General features: G+C 39.8%; 2 protein-coding genes across 2 annotated transcripts in view; both read right to left on the bottom strand.

The window, feature by feature from the left end:
- The window catches only part of LOC309476075 (uncharacterized protein), a 110470-nt gene that overhangs the window by 26424 nt on the left and 67780 nt on the right, over nucleotides 1–16266 (bottom strand). The gene's annotated exons all lie outside the window — the stretch shown is intronic.
- On the bottom strand, nucleotides 1264–2478 carry LOC309474963 (ladderlectin-like; the record flags this gene model as incomplete). Its single annotated transcript, XM_082137582.1, has 4 exons — nucleotides 1264–1406; nucleotides 1545–1656; nucleotides 1817–1939; nucleotides 2359–2478. Coding segments are annotated over 4 exons (498 nt in total), but the record flags the coding sequence as incomplete, so codon positions are not given.

Below are 16266 nucleotides of genomic sequence, written 5' to 3'. Positions count from 1 at the left end.
GTTTTTTTTTTTTTTTTTTTTTCTTCATGTCAGTGATGGTGAGATCAGATCATACCGGCTCTGGTCACTCCTTGTGCATACAAAAATCTTGCTGGATTATTACAATTAAATGGCAAAATGAATGTTTGGAAATGTAAGCTGAAACACTACAGCAAAATATATAAATAACTGGCTTAAAACTATTTTTTGGGGGGTGAAAATACTAAAGTGCCTTAGACTTTTGCACAGTAGTGTATGTATACAGACTTTTGCATGCACACAATAAACTTTTTCCTGCCCTCCAGAAACTATTCACATGCGCACATGAATTTTTTGCATGCTTACAATTTACAATTTCTAGTTTTATATACTATAATCTTTGTCCTTTGTGTTAGAAAAAGAGAGCAAATATGCACATGAATTAATAGAAATCTAGGCCCATTCGCTCAAAATGTGGCTTTTCTTAGGGTAGTACCTAATGTCCAATTTAATGTATCCTCTGTGGAGGATAAAATATGGCATTTTCCTATTTACCAAGTTCAAGAGTCTAGCAAAAGACTAGAGTGTGTTTTAACACACTATGGGGCCAAGAAAGCACTTCATGAAATTGGCTGATGGTGCAGTAGGTGGCTCAGTGTGCATGGTCTATGCCAAGTTTGTTTTCTCATGTGCACACACAAAAGTCTGCATATCCTTTTAGTGGCTCTGTAATACTGTATGGTGCTAACAATATCATAAGAAACCCATGCATTTCATTGTTGCACAATGAAAAAGTGCACCTTGAATTCAGACGTTTGACAATCACTAAACAGCTGCCATGAAAACACAATGATGCGTGTTAATTAAATTCTTAATTTTCTATTATAGAAAACTCAAATCCCATACTTTTCTAAACTGCGTAGAAACCCTGTAGATTGCAACCAACATTTCCTTCCAAAAATGCTCACATATGCCTACATTATACACGTGAGAAAACAAATACCAGTGTGTAACATGGTATTACCATGGGGTTTTGGACTTGGAGCCAGAATACCATCTAAAGATCATGGTGAATTCCAGGATCATGATGCATATTTTAGTAAGACCAAAAACAAAAAGTTGCTTACAAACCAATGTAGGAAACAAATGTCTTCTAGTGTTTGTCGATGACGCCGCTGTGCGCGCTTAACCCCTTCCCTGAAATTATTAAGTGTCATTCTACTAACCATTTCCTCAAACCTTGCAATGCAATACACATTGATTGTCCACAAATCACATGCTTTGATTTAATGCTTTTATTAATTTTCAGAATCGTGGACCAGGTTTGGCATGTGGACCAGGCTCGGGATGTGGACCAGGCTCGGGATGTGGACCAGGCTCGGGGAGTGTGAGCTCACAAATATAGTTAATTGAGGTTGAACAGGATGCATCGTTCCAGCAACGGTTATCTGTAGAGTTGAATAATGAAATCAGTTACTCTGATTACAGTGGTGTTAGAATCAGTGGTGTTTAACTTAAAGCATGGTGAAACCAAACAAGTCATTTAATGTTATACCATATGATATTATAGGTATAAGTGCACTCACAGGTCCAGTTGATCTCCAAACAGTTCTCAGGACCACCAGCATTGTTAGGTTCTCCAGAGCACCAGTTGGTATAGTCATACACAGTTCCATCACTCCACAACCACTCTCCATCCTAATAAGTGAAGAGCATGAATACAAAAGGCACTACAGACGCAAGCCAATTAAATTCAGCTTTGAAGTCAAACCATCTTCATTAGAAACATTGCCTTTGATTAAAGCAGAAATTTGAGTTTAGACAAATAGGTTTCTTTAGGGCACACAATTTAACTTACTTGTTCACCATCATGAGCACCAACCCAAGATCTTGTGGAAGGCGGCAACAGACTCAGCAGGAAATCATTCTCTGGTTGATCATGCACAGATGCGAGATTCGCATCAAAAGATTGACAGTTTTTCTGAAGAGACAGATTTGTCATTACAAAATCTTTAGTAGGAAGTAGAAATGACTATAAACATTTTAGTCATTTGCAAACAAAGAAACATTCCCACTTATATTAAGAGTATTTATTCTTTACTAACATTAAATTAATCATTTGATTCAGTACGCTTACATTGTACTTTCAATTATTTATTTTTTTAAATCCAAGCAATTAATACAGCAGTAATTAGATCTTGGTTTACTTTGTTGACCCAGTGTTACCCCAACCTTAAACCTAACCATATCATACCGTCAAACCTTTCCCTAACCTTACCCATATCCCAACTCAATAGCAGCAAAAGTGTTTAACAATACATTGTACCAAACTATTTATTTAGATGTAGTTAAAGACAACTAATAGTGTTGTCCAAATAACTGTTGTAGCCTACAATACACCTCTGCGGTGATCCAATTAACCGATTGAGAGAAGTACTTGTAGCACCGGGGTCCAAATGTTTTCCATCCACGTCGACATCCTCCTAAATCACTTGTGGATCTAGTACCTAAATGGGGATTTAATATTTACAGCAAAAAAAAAAAAAAAAAATTATATTGCTCATTTCAAGTTTGTGTGATAAGCCAAAATAAATGTGTACTTTTACACTGAAAACGCTTCAATCAAGCAAATATCAGCAAATTGAATCTTGTATGTTCCCAAAATGCATTTAAACTAGCAAGAGTTTACAATTAAATATGTTGGTTACCATCTGCATTCCCCATGGAGAAAATAATGAAAAGAAGCAGAAGACTACTCAGCATTGCCATGATGAACCTGAAATGAACCTAAAAATGAATAAGCAGGTAAAATTAAATGTCTGCACTCAAATGCTGCACTGTGGAATCTCAGTATATTTCAAAGACAAGGCAAATGTTATTCAGTAGGTTTCTGTTCCAAAAACTCACCTTGCTTTTCAGATTGTTGCCTTCAGAATCTCAGAGGAAGTGTTTGTTAAGTTCCAGAAAGAGCCCTGCTTTTATAGCCTATACTTTACTAATTGGGCCTGATTTATCAATCTAACGTAGATCTGAGCGCAGAAATCATCTTACGACAGGGTTCAGGTGTGATTCATGAAACACTCGAATACAGCCAATCCCATCCTACGAATGATCGGGCATTGATAAATGTGGCCTGCTGAAAACTATCGTCATTTGAATATCACGGCCAGAGAATAGGCTTGTTTGATATGCGCCTTGCCTCGCCTGAATGTAGTGGATAGTAGGCGACCTATGGAATTCCAAAGCTGCCAATATTAAAAATAAATAAATACAAATATACAAATAAATGTAAAAAAAAGAAAAAAAAAAAAGAAATTAACCTATACATAGAAAAGCAAAAAAAACGAAAATAAATAATTTTTACATTTATTTCCTTATTTATGTATATATTTATTTTTTCCATATTTGTTTATTTCTTCTTTTATTTATTTCTACATTTATTCATTTATAAATGTATTTATTTCTACATTTATTTATTTTTACATTTATTTATTTCTACATTTATATATTTCTACATTTATTTATTTCTTCATTTATTTCTTCCTACATTTCGTCCTGCGTAGGGTAATGAGGAGGGCGTGGTTTACCTCAGACATAGCAATCGAGCTCAGAGTAAGCGAAGGCTAAGGGTTGAGGCCACAGTGACACCCTGTGGCGAAATACAATAAGTATAGCTCACTGACGTTGATGCGGTCTATGACTGCGAGGTAGCCTATATGGTCAAAATCCTAAATCTTACTGTGTGACATGGATAGGCTACTCTTTATTCCGGACATGGCCGTAGAACATTAGGATTACTCTCTTGCCTCTGGTCCCTGGATTACTCTCTTGCCTCTGGTCCCTGCCTGTTTTGTTTCTTTGTTTCTTGTTTGGACTGCCCATCTGTGTATGACCCTTGCCTGTACATTGGATCACGCCTCTGGATTGCCCTCAAATAAAGCTGCATTTGGATCTAAACCTTCGTGTCTCGGAGCAGATCGTAACATACTCAGAGACTGTCAGAAAATATTACGGCAGCGTTTATGAATTGCCTGGAAATATATTTATAGTATGTATAAATTAATATGGCAGCATAATTTAACCTTCAGTAGCTTAATGTCAGTGTCAATTATTGTAAAAACAATAATTGTTTTTATTATTATATTTTTACAAATGCCAATTTTAAACAAGTAAACAATGCATTACATGTCACACTAAATATTCCAGGATATTTAATTCTGTACACTAAAAACAATTGCTTTAACTGATATCAAAAACAGCAACAACAGTTGAGTCATGTGAATTCATTAAGGATTTTACATTAAAGTAATATAGCAATCTTAAATGTATAGTAAAACCAGGAGAATTATGGTTTAAATGTAAGTCTCAAAGTTGAAAGTTTGCTGCAAAATGATTTATAAACCTTGATTTAATCTAGATCGAAGCTTAATCCATTTTTTATAATTGTTTTAAAATTATCGGATGTAGAGGAAAATGTGTTTAAAGTTTTATATCCAGTATATTATATTTTACATTTATAGAAAATCAATACATGATGATTATTGCAGATTGAAAGTTTATAATGCTGGATAGTTTTAGTATAGGCCTATATATATATTTATATATATGAGACCTGCATATTTTTTGACTAATGGATTTCCATGACTTCTGTAGATGTTTATAACCACTTTTATTATTATTATTATTTATTTATTTATTCAATGTTCCCCAGCTTATCCAACCAACAACATCATCAAATTTGCAGATGATATCACAGTTATCGGGCAAATTGTAAGGGGAGACGAGACGCATTATAGGGCTGAGATAGAGAAGTTAACAGGATGGTGCCATAACAACAACATCAAGCTTAATACATTAAAGACCAAAGAACTGATCCTGGACTTTAGGAGAAAGCGACAGATGGACCCACCGCCACTACTCATAGCAGGGGCTAGTGTCGAGAGGGTCAACACCTTAGAGTCCATATCAACAATGATCTGTCCTGATCCGTTAACACAACCACCATAATCAAAAGAGCACAGCAACGTCTCTACTTCCTGAGACTGCTAAAGAGAAACAACTTAAGTGAGTCGCTGCTGGTGGGGCTTTTATCGCTCTGCCATAGAGAGCACACTGACATACTGCACCACAGTGTGGTATACAAGCTGCACTGTGGCACAGAAAAAATCCCTTCAGAGGGTTATCCGTTCTGCGGAAAAAATCATTGGCTGCTCTCTACCCACATTGGACAGTATTGCCTCATCACGTTACCTCAGCAGAGCAAAAAATATAATCAACGACCCCACCCACCCAGGCCACGAACACTTTCAATTACTCCCCTCCGGAAGGCGTTACAGGTCGGTCAGAACACGCACATCCAGATTCAGAGACAGTTTTTTTTTTTTTTTCACAGCCATCACAACTTTAAATCCTCACTTACTGAAATAGGACTATTTCATGATGAAATTATTGTATTACTTACACTGCATCTGCGCTTTCTACCATGTGACCAGTCATATTATGTGTATGTGTTGGTATGATTCTGTGTGAAAGTATGACTTGAGAAAGTGTATGAATGTGTTTTTTCTTTTATACTGCATATGCACCAGGAGTAGCACTTTTAATTTTGTTGTAAACAACGTTTTTACAATGTTTTTTTATGATGACAATAAATCTATCTATCTATCTATCTATCTATCTATCTATCTATCTATCTATCTATCTATCTATCTATCTATCTATCTATCTATCTATCTATTTTATTTTTAGGAATTAGAGACCTGAATTCAAAGTTAGTATATTTCACAATATTCATGATTCATTTTAACAGCAGATAAAAGTCTAATTCAAACAGCATCAGCCACTTTATTGCTCTGAAAATAGAAAAAAAAAAAGCAATGAAAATGTTTTATAACTCACCGATCAGACTCCAGCAGCTCAAACAGAATAAAACACACGTGTGAAACATTTTCTTCAGTAGTTCAGTGTGTGATGAAACTATCCACTGAAAACACTTAGTCTATATGTGAATCTACCTTTAGACAGAAGTATTCATTCATCCCTGCCCCTGGGATGAATGAAGTAACTAATATTCTCTTTTTGTTTTACAGTGGTCCAGATAAATACATTGTGTGCAAAGACCAGCTGATGGCCCTGTTCACCATTTGCCCTGCCTGTTGTAGTGAATCTAACGGTAGGATGGTGCAGCAGGGTGGCACATTTATCAAAATAAAGCAGGTAAGAAGAACATGTTTGAAAAATTATATAAAGTGAACCTTTTATAATTTCAGTAATGTTTGGATTTTAGTGTTTTACTTATTCCACAGTGACCTTATAATTTTCTGATTTATTTTCTGCATATGGTAGGTCTGTGCAACATGTGGCTTCCAGCGGTTCTGGCAAAACCAGCCAATTTTGCACAGAAACATGCCAGCCTGCAACCTACTTCTGAGTGGGGCAATTCATTTTTCGGGATGTCTACCAACCCAAACTCTCAGAATGATGACATTATTTGGTCTACAGTGTATCAGCGCGAATACATTCTTCCGCCACCAGCGGAAGTGTAGTCACTACACCATCCCGATCGTCATTCAGGCCTGGCAGGAAGAACAAGCAGCCATGATAAGCAAATTAAAGGAGATGGGGGGTGGCCTGATTGTAGCAGGGGACTGTAATGCACAATTTGCCTTATGTTAATATGAGACATGTTTACAGATGACATGGTCTGATGTGCTATGTTGTATCTTTAACATAATTACAATAAAAAATAAATACAAATAATCATACCCAGGTCAGACTCTCCTGGACATTGTGCGAAATACGGGACCTACTCGCTGATTGAGGAGAGAATAAATAAGGTTGTCGACCAGGGCTGGATATAGGCATGGGCAAGGAGGGGCAATGCCCCCCCAAATGCCGTGACTGCCCCCCCAAACGTGATGGCATGCAAAGATCCCAAATTTAAAAAATATTTCAAGAAAAATGGTCAGAGTGAGCGCTCTCTGCTCTCTATCCCTCATTCAAAGTAGCTACTGATTGGTAGATGCATAGGGAGGGCGTGGCCAGTCGCTTCACCGGCTTGTGGTGAACCTGCGGAGCTGATTTAAGCCCAATTTATACTTCTGCGTCGAACTTACGCCGTAGCTACGTCGTAGGCTGTGTGTAGCGCGCGTACCCTTCGGCGTACCCTGACGTGCACCTCTCCAAAAATGTAACAACACGTCAACTCTATGCGGACGCAAGCGCTGTGATTGGTCTGCTAGGACCGCTCCCTCGGGTTTCACATGCTCCCTCTGCGCGCGTCTATGCGGACAACGACGCAGAAGTATAAATGAAAACCAACGCGTTGCCTACAGCGTAGAGGCTCCGGCGTAGGTCCGACGCAGAAGTATAAATCAGCCTTTATACTTCTGCGTCGGACCTACGTTGGAGCCTCTATGCCGTAGGCAACGCGTTGGTTTTCATTTATACTTCTGCGTCATTGTCCGCTCATGACACTCCTGCCTTTCCCTGTTGTGCTCATCTACCTCTGGAGGGGGAGCAACGGAAAAAGGAGTGGCTAGAACCAGGTATACACCATGAAATATGTGTACTCTATGGTTTTATGATAATGTGACCTGAGAGATTTTTTGCTGAAACCTGTGTTTTAACACAATTTAATCAGGGTAAAACAAAATGTTTTGTTTGGGACTTTTTTTTTCTTCTTTTTTTTCTACAGGCTCAACGGTTGCGGTGAAACTGGAGGGTGTTGTCACAGAGGCATCCTTGCTGAAGGATGTGAAGCAGCTGTCGCCACAGCACCAAACCTTTTCCCTTGAGGCATTTCACTCCCTCATCTTGCTCTTCGCTCCCAAACACAAAGGGTTTTCTTACCTTGGGATGTACAGTAGGTCAGTGTTGCGAAATGGATTAACTACATCTCATATTGGCATGTCATATACAGACATCTGATATTTCTATCTCAAAATCTGCTCTCATTTTGTGATTTTCTATAGACTTCTGTTGGCAGCTCTGCACTACAACTGTAATGGCAGCCGCGAAGTTGCGCAAACAAGTGGTGGTGTTGCAATGTATGCCGTGCAATACCCGAGGTTCCGGAAAGGTGAACACACAGTCCGGCCAATTAAACAGAAGGCCTCATATGGTCAGTAGTTTCAGTCAGTTTCCATCATAATTGGATATGTATGCATAAAACCTTGGTAATCAGTGAATGTGATGTACTGTACATGTTTTTTCATTTCCCCAGGATATGCATCAACACTCATACGGTCTACAAGAAAGCTACAACAGATCACCTGAGGCACTCAGAGAATCCAGTGCTTCCTTGAATAGCACCTGCCCTGTCCCCATCTCAAAATCCTTTAATCAAATTCCAAAACAGGAAGCAGTTAACTTTTATCTTACACAAAAATCACTTTTTAGCAAAAGTTGAATTTAGAATCTGTTATTAAAGGAATAGGTTTCACCCAAAAATGAAAATTCTGTCATCATTTACTCACCCTCAAGTTGTTTCAAACCTGTAAGAATTTCTTTTTTCTGCTGATCACAAAATAAGATATTTTGAAAAATAGAAATTCTTACAGGTTTGTAACAACATGAGGGTGAGTAAATGATGACAGAATTTTCATTTTTGGGTGAACTATCCCTTTAATAATCATACCGTAATTTCCTAATTTTGTGATTTTTATATTTGTAATTGGCAGCTATAACATAACCTCTTTGTTTTTTTATAGTCATGACCCTACCGCAGTGAAGGTATGAGTGAGTGGGTATGTATCATTCTTGGTACCCTTCATTATTTTTTGCATGCTGCATGTTTTTGTTTTGTTTGTGTTGTGTGTGCTTGTAGTGGTTGTTTGTTGGTTGCGCCTTCTCCTTTTGTTCTGTAATTTTACTTGGTGGTGGGATCCTGTCAATGCAATTCTGCATGTCGTTTGCCATGGTCTGTCATTGTGTGCTGTTGCATGTTAGTGTTGCTTTGTCTTTTATTTGCTTGTAATTGTACCTGGTGGTGGGAGCTTTTAGTTGTTGTTTTGTCATGGGTCACTTTGCTTGTGTTTGTGCATGTGTGAGTCCCAGAACGCAACCATCTAATAAATGTTTCAAATTTTGTCTAAGCTTTGACTCTTCAGATTTATTCTGTTTGATAGGACTTCCAAAATCATATAGCAAGATACTGTACTAAATGTATCACATTTTGTCTAAGCTTTGAGTCTTTTCAGATTTAATCTGTTTCACAGGTATAATAACAATGACCAAATAATAATACAATTTTATTGAAATTAAATTCATGTCTTCTGTCTACTGTTCTTGGAAGTGATGCCGGATGGCTGAAACCACGCAGGATGGTAGGCCTATCGGCTTACGTATATGCCTCCCCAGAATGCCATATGCCCAACGTCCAGCCTGCCTGTATGCTGTATTGCCTAGGGATAGGGATGTAGCAAACTTGTTGTTGGTTTTTATCTAAATGTAATTACTCATGCATTTAGTATGGTACTTTTCAATGTTGTATTTCTTTGAAAGCTATAGATGCATAACTACAGAAAAGTTGGTTGTATGTTTTATATGATAAAAAAATTATGGATAAAATAACTCAATTGTAAACATACTTGTGTGTGCTGACTGCCTGAAATGAGAATAAGTTATTCGCAAAACAAACGGGTTCAGGCACTGAGTTCAGGCACGTCAGATCAGCCGGTCGCAGGTCGAACTGTTGCACTAAACTCCAAAACGCATTCACCTCACGGCAGCACATACTCTCCACTGCTGATTCAATTGGGTGGCATAGCCCACACAAACACAGTGATGGGGACATCGATCTCTCTTTTTCTTTTCTGACAATAAACATCGCTAATTAAATCGTGAGAAATAGCGTGGATTGAGGAAGGGTATTACATGACATTTGAGGCGTCGAAGAGACTAGCGATTGGTGCCTGTGCAGTGTGTGCATCTCTGATTTGGACTGACACCATGTAAGTAAATAAAGTCTTCAGTCGTTGTCCCTCCTTGCTATTCTACATGACGGCTGTGGTCCATAAAGAATTTGATGGCTTCCCACATCCTCAGTCGTTCTCCAAATAGCCATAATACAGTAAGAGTATGGGTTGCGAGTTCCTTTCCTTTTATGACGTCATCACACAGTTAACGTACAAAACACGCTACCTTTGAAGAAACCCCAATAAATGTTACTTTAACGCATTTTAAGACAGAAATAATTAAATATATACATAGAGCACTTTAATTTACACATTAATGGGCTGTGGTGGTTAACCTGCAATTTACACTTTAACCTGCAAGCTAGCTAGCCTGCTAGATAGCTAGCCTGCTAAAAACTACTGCTACTATTCCCACCAATTAACAAGCACAAGAGAAAAATTATTTTGTACTTACATTTAATACCCCTGGAACTCAATGGAAGATGATTGAAGATGGCATAGTTGATAGTGTTGTTATAACCAGTGAACTGAACCAACAATCTTTTCACAAAACTGACAAAACCTTGTCAAACTATCAAAATCCATCAACATTCCGTGCATAAGCTACTTTCTGACATTCTAACTGAAAGGGGGTGAATATCAAAATACATGATAGTATGGGTATATTATACATTTTCTGAGTCATCAGAGTGCTTTGAGTATTGAAGTTGTTGAGTTTTGTGTCCGTGGTGTTCTTTCATGCCACAGGGATAAAATAAAGCATACAGTTTAGGCGGAAATTGTGAAAAAATTTGTGTTATTTCTGGTTTAAAGAAGTCAGTGTGTGTTTGTCACCTATGTGTTTGTCAGACAGATTCAGTACTGGGCTTAAATGAAAGCCTAAAAGGTCCCCTTTCCAACGATACCAAAGCACCATATTATAGAATATTGACAATATCCCTAGCATGAGCCTAAACCAGATATACACCAGATTTCAAAAACAGAATTTATCTTAGGGGGTTAGTAACTTCATGAACTGAAAAAAGTTATTTCACTACCACCCCTGCACTGCTATCGTGATTTTTCTACAAAAAAAAATCACTATGAGACTTTGTCCCCCCAGATGATACAGATGGACCAAATTTTGGGGCCCTGGATCATGGACTAATAGTGACCCTCAGTGAGGGGAGCACATGGCCTCCCTGGTAGGCAAACCAGGGTCAGGAAGGCCTGCTTAGGCCAGGCCTGACCAATAATACCTACTAGGCCTGAGAGCCAGTGCTTTCAGCCAATTTATCCATAATGGGGACTCGCTTTCAGGGAGGCTTAATAGGGCCTACTACAAGGGTTCCCAAACTTTTTAGCCCCTACCCCAGGGTCCGACTCCGAAATTAACTTTTTGGCTCACCTGCCACTGGTAGATGACTGGTATGAAAAAAATCCACCAGCCAAGCATATTTCTTACTGGCCAAAATGTCACATATACATTCATTTCAGCACTTTTAATTGAGATAATAAGGTAGGCCTATTATGTTGAATACAAACATAAAAAAATGTCCAGAGCAAAATTTTAAATGTATAATAAAAAAAAACTATATGTATAGGCCTATTGATCAAAAATCAAGCGTAGCGTTAGTTCTGGCAGGTCACGTTAGTCAAGCTCGCATCAGCTGACTATCAGCTGATCCACATCTACCTATAGGAATACGACGCCTATCACCGTATACATATATAAGCTGCTTCAGTATTATCCGCAACTATCGCGTTTCTCAGGAGCGAATTACCCTCCTCCATCCCCAGCTCCTCCTCTCATCAGTCAGGATTTGGCATTCTGATTCCCTTCGAATCAGAATAAATTCTCGAATTATGTCGTACTTTAAAATCTTGAATTAAGGATATCTGCAATACATTCATGTTGGTTCTGTTCTGTTTACCCCAAAGGGGGTTATTGCTGCTCTCCCTGCTCTTATCAGTCCCTCCAGAAAAACGCGATTATGCGATCGCATGATTCCATGCATAATCAGCCAAAGTCCGCATATTTATGCGGGGGGCGCATTTTTTTAAATACGCCGCACTTTTGCCGCATAAATTGCAGATTTCCGCGTGCAAAATATGCGGGCTTGCATGATTTCATAATCCCCGCATTTTCGTTGCAAAAAGTCACATATATATCTTAGCAGAAAGTTGACAAATGTTGGGTTTACTTCACACAAGCGCAGCCATTTCCCCTGTTGCCATGGGAACGTTGTGAAGTGACGTAATTACGCGACATCATTGAAAAGCTGCAAACCCCGCGATAGGCCTATTTCACAAAAATCCGGTCGTATCTTACACCGCAGGCCGTGCTTTGCAGGTTTTCATGGAACAACTGGGGAGAAGTTAAATCACGTCAGACACAGAAGGCAAAAAGACGTGTCTGTGGTGTGAAGGAGTAAGTTAAGCAGATGTTGAAAATGGAGTGTTGATGCTGGTTCGGGAGTGATGCCCTGACAAAACATGTTTATATTGCACTTGATTGTTATCTGATTTGCACGTCATGCACTTTTATTTATTATTATCAAATGTTGGCAAATTAAAATTGTTTGTAGAAGTTGTTTTCTGTAACTTTCTTAAAAATGAGTGAACATGGAGCAGTTTTTCCGTGAGCGGGACTGGAAAACCCGGAGTGGATCATGAGCGGAGTGATAAAAGAACGCTTAGAGTGGAGAGAGGAACATGCTTTTGCTCCACTCCAGGCTTTGATCGCATCCCCCTAAGCAGGGTGAATAGCCTACACCTCGTCTTTCCCATTCAAACTAAAATGAAGAATTTATTACACTATTCATGTAATTGGTGTTGGGCAATCACTTTTTTTTCTCTTTTTCATCAAACTGCAGTTTTTGCAAGTTCCCGCAATTTTTGCAAGTTCCCGCAATTTTTGCAAGTTCCCGCAATTTCATCGCATAAAATTGCATAAATATCCCGCATATTCCATCGCATTTTTTAAGAAATCTTGCCGCATAATCAAGGATTTTTGCCCGCAACAATCACAAAAAAACTCCGCGTTTTTCTGGAGGGACTGTCTTATCCATGCTAGGCTGCATGGATGCGCAGGGAGTTCTCGCCCAGAACGGAACCATACCGCCAATCCAAATTGTATGCTAATTGTCAATCATATATGACGATAGTGGTCCTGACAGAATGTGAGAAATATATGAAATATTATCATTGGGGTGAAATACTTTATTCTTTTTTTGTTAGTTTTGTTACCTGACTCATTGGAAGGGAAGGCAGAACGTACTCGGTTAGTAACCTCGGTTCCCTGAGACATAAGGGAACGAGTATTGCGTTGCAAACGGTATGAGAAAACTCCTTTTCTCGAGAAAAGAACGACCATGGTGTGGCGGAGTATGCACGATCCGTGAGTGCTGAAGACGTTCTGCACGGCTTTGATGGGTGCGCAGCCTTTGCTCTCCAACTGCCCGACACAAATGGGCGGCGACCGCTTCTTCCAGTGGCGGGAGCTTTTTCCTCAGCGCCGTCAACAGATAGATCGTTAACTGTGTACACACCGCCGCCGACTTGAGCTGCAAAGAAGCTTGTCAAAAAGCACGGGGAAGCTTGACGCTTGGCCGCTCTGAATAGTGAGTGCGCTCGCGCGGCCGGAGCTCTCTCTCTCTCTCTCTCTCTCTCTCTCTCTCGAAAATTTCATATTTTGGTGTGAACAACATTCACCCGCCAGTGTGGTGGATAGCCTTTTGAGATTTACTCACCATTCGCCAAACAGAAAATCTACCCAGTGTGATCGTACGTGCGAAAGGGTTAAATAAATTGCAACAAAAATATATTGGGCATATATATTTTTTTAACTTTTTTTTATAGAAATCATCTCGCGACCCCTGCACCGGGGTCGGGGGGTCGCGACCCCCACTTTGGGAACCACTGGCCTTCTAGCTGATAGCCAGTCTATGCTGCTACAAACATACCGTTGGGAACCATTCTACACCAACAGAAATATTGAGGCCACCCACAGGAGGCCTAACAAGGCTAGCTACCTGGTCCCACAACGTTAGGACTCCCTTCCAAGGAGGCCTGTTTAAGGCTTACTAACCATCAGTGATTCTACTGCCCGAACTACTAAGGCCAACCACCTAAGGTAAGCTGGCCTACAGCCCAGTCAAGGAGGCCTGCTGCCTCCACAGAGGTGCCGAAAAGTTCAGGGGTTGAAACTGGCTTATCTAGGAGAAAGTCCCTTCTCTTTCTCCCCAATGTCAGCCAGTTTTAACCACAGATGTCTCTCCGTGGCCACCATCACTGCCATCGACCAGCCGATTGCGCCTGCAGTTTGCTTAGTGGCCTAGAGAGCAAGATCAGTGGTGCGACACAGTTCAGCAACCACCTCAGGGGACATCCCTGCCCCCTGGTCGAGATCAGACCTGAGATCGGCACCTGACCAGCTGCCGTGTATGCTCTGCCATTCAAACAAGATGTTGCTTTAAGCGGTTTGGATGCCCGCCCAGACTGTGTGGCGATGCTGTGTGTATGTATAGTTTTTCATGCTCTGACACATTAACTAATTAATTGTGAAAATTATACATTTCAAGCGAATCTTTTCGATGCCATATATTTCATACATATATGTGAATATATAGATAATGCATTTAGCACTTTAACATGATCGTTGGGAGTATTATACGATTTTGGATTTCCATGTGCGTCACATGTGCGAGCACGGATTCATTTCTCGTGACGATTGCATCTGTCTTAACTATCTGACGATTATTTGTATTATATAATCAATAATAGTTGAGTGAATGTTTAATTTCTATCTTTCTAGTCCAAATCAATGTCCTCAGTATTTCATCAGCAAATGTAAATTCTTTCTTCTTGTTGTTTCCCCCCCAAAAAAAGGTATGTTGCTTTTGTGTTCATTCTGTTATAAATGTTAACAAATGTTAGTTGACAATTAATGAAGTATTACTGATGTTGTCTGCAATTAACTATTCTGTATATTTACATTGGAGCACTTATTACAAGTATTATGTTAAGTTTTTCACATTGTATAGCATTACTATGTTTATTATGAATAATACAAGTTTGTGGTAAGAGCAGCAGACTCAAGTGGCGATGCTGTGGTCCATACCAATATCTGCAGTATTTTATCAGCCAATGTAAATTCTTTCTTCTTGTTGTTTCCAAAAAAAAAGATAAATTGAAGCTGAACCCCATTTGGGAGTGTGTCCTTCCATATCCGTTACACTCGCTGTGCTAGGTGGAGAGAAAACCTCCACCTGCAGCTCAACCTTGTCAGCCGCGAACCATCTGAGAGGGTTATCCCCTTCTCAAGGTAATCGGCTTGCTCCATCTGGGAACCCCATGATGCGTGTCGTCGCTCTGCCTCAGCACGAGCGGGAACCGAACCACAAGGGCCAGACGCTCATATGAGAGCGGAGCGCTCTCAAAGGAAAACGCTCAGAGTTTGCACAGGCAGCTCCCTCGAGAACTGCCTGTGCTTTGCTCCCAAACAAAAATCGCACAGCTTGTGTGTGTCACCCGGCGCCAGATATCTTGGGCACAGGTCTGTACACTTCTTCTCAGTGCATTTCATTTTCTCTTGTATACCGTGATTCTCAATCGCTTTACTGACAGAACAGTCCCTGAAGATGAAAAGATGATTGTTATTTGTGCAAGGCGCCCTTATATACTTCCAGGTTGCACGTTAAAGGGCCTATTATGCAAAATTCACTTTTACATGGTGTTTGAACATAAATGTGTGTTGGCAGTGTGTGAGCAAAACTAACCTAGAATGCTAAAAATCCACCCAGTGTTTTTTTTTACAATCTCAATAATTCATACGCACTGTCTCAGAATGAGCTGTTCTCAGATTCGGCGCAATGTGACGTAGAATTGCGCACAGGCCCCTCCCACGACTGTTGAGTGACATTTCAGTTTGAGCATAGACCCGCCCTAAGTGAGCTGGACACAGAGTCCGCCATTGTTCGACGCTTGAGCAGCTGTAGACAAGAATGTCTCCTAAGCGATTGAGGTGTTTTGTTGTTGGATGTAAGAATGAACATAGCAGTCTTCATTTACTCTCGTTACTCGAGGATGGATCTGTACTGTTTGTGATCAAGCTTACACTCTCCGGAGCGACAGGCCTAACGATACTGATCACGGCAGAAGTGAAAGTGAGAGCGCGAGTCATTTTACGGATATAGGCCTACGGTTTACCAGTTTATTAAGCACCCACTGAAAAGATGTGTATATTTGTTTACTGTTAGTTGTAATGAGTGTTTTGTGTACTTCGCGCTGTGTATGTTGATGATAATGAAAGGGAGAGAGAGAGAGAGAGTTTATGGATAAGACTTTAATGCGCACTTCTTATACTGTATTTATTCAGCTCTTACAGAGATTCTCTGGTGTAAAACTAAGG

This window comes from Leuciscus leuciscus (assembly GCF_965113295.1).
Source record: "Leuciscus leuciscus genome assembly, chromosome: 15".
In the NCBI taxonomy this organism is placed as follows: Eukaryota; Metazoa; Chordata; class Actinopteri; order Cypriniformes; family Leuciscidae; genus Leuciscus; species Leuciscus leuciscus.
Note: the sequence above shows the minus strand (reverse complement) of the source record. Positions and strands in the feature narration are given on the sequence as shown.